The sequence below is a fragment of the Helobdella robusta genome (genome assembly GCF_000326865.2).
Source record: "Helobdella robusta unplaced genomic scaffold HELROscaffold_35, whole genome shotgun sequence".
In the NCBI taxonomy this organism is placed as follows: domain Eukaryota; kingdom Metazoa; phylum Annelida; class Clitellata; order Rhynchobdellida; family Glossiphoniidae; genus Helobdella; species Helobdella robusta.
In genome coordinates, this window is record NW_008704704.1 from 1,340,218 (window position 1) to 1,341,520 (window position 1,303).

Sequence of the window (1,303 nt, forward strand, 5' to 3'; positions counted from 1 at the left end):
TCTGTTATAAGAAAACAATTTCCGAAAGTTTTTTATACACATTGTTTATCTCACCGTTTAAACCTTTGCTAAACGACTCTTCTAAAATTCAAGAAATTCGGAACGCTATGGGAATTATTGCGGAAGTAAATTTAATGGTCAATCTCAAAAGGTTAATTTATTGCTAAACACAATAGGTAAATGTAATTTTATTATAGCAGTTTGTATTTTAAGTAAATTTCTTGGACTTACCTACAATTTGTCGAAGTTATTGCCGACTGTGAATCTGGATATCGTAACTGCAATGCAGGCGGTAAAATATGTAACTCATGTACTTTTTAACTGCAGAGAAAATGGAGTTGAAGAATTTAAAACTATATATACTCAAGCCAAAGAACTGTGTGATGAATTAAATATTCAATTCGTTCTAGGGTGATTTAGTGGCTTTACTGAAAGATAGATTTCTTCAACACGACACTTTAATTACTTCTTTACAATTTAATTTACCTGAAAGGTGTGATGTATCCTATAATTATATTGAAGAATGTTTCGAATTTTATAAAGATGACTTCCCAGAACCTCCTGAAAAACATATTAAAAGGTGAATGGTCATTGTGGACACAAAAATATAAAATGAGAATAAAAAATAGGTCAAAAACAGCCATTGAGGCAATGGCAGAATGCAATTCCAGCCTATTTCCAAATAATCAGGCACTGTTATCAATTATGGCAGTTTTACCAGTATCAGCGTCAACAGTTGAAAGAAGTTTTTCAACACAAAAAAGAATTAAAAATTATTTGAGAAATAGCTCTAATGAGGAGCGACTCACTTCATTGGCACTACTATCTATTCATCGGGATATATCTATCCAGGTGGACAACGACATGATTTTGGACCATTTAAACCAAAAAGCACGTTGCTTAAAATTATATATTTGATAAATTAATAAAATACAATTTACTTTTGTTTATATAATTTTGTTGAGTTTTTCTAATTTGTAAATAAAAGCTGATTTGATTGGATTTGTTTTTTCCTTGATTTTAATTCTAAAAAAAGCATTCCGAAAGCGCCCCCCCCAAAAAAAATCCCGCCTACGGCTTTGATTGAAGCAGTAAGTTGAAAAGTAGATCATAGTCATATGTGATGGTGTGTAAATAAAATTAGTAAATTAATGTACGAATGCTATATAAAAATTGTAAAATATTGTGCAAGTATCAAAAAATTAAATGGAAAAAATAATGTCTAAGGTAATGTGGCAGTAGGCAAAATAGTAGATTATAATTATAAAATAATGTGTATAGCCTAGAAAGAGTGTAGGAGACA

General features: G+C 30.2%; 1 protein-coding gene across 1 annotated transcript; it reads left to right on the top strand.

Moving 5' to 3' along the window:
- Positions 1–675: 675 nt before the first annotated feature.
- HELRODRAFT_153338 (hypothetical protein) lies at positions 676–897 on the top strand (the record flags this gene model as incomplete). Its single annotated transcript, XM_009023245.1, has 1 exon — positions 676–897. A coding segment is annotated over one exon (222 nt), but the record flags the coding sequence as incomplete, so codon positions are not given.
- Positions 898–1,303: the final 406 nt, after the last annotated feature.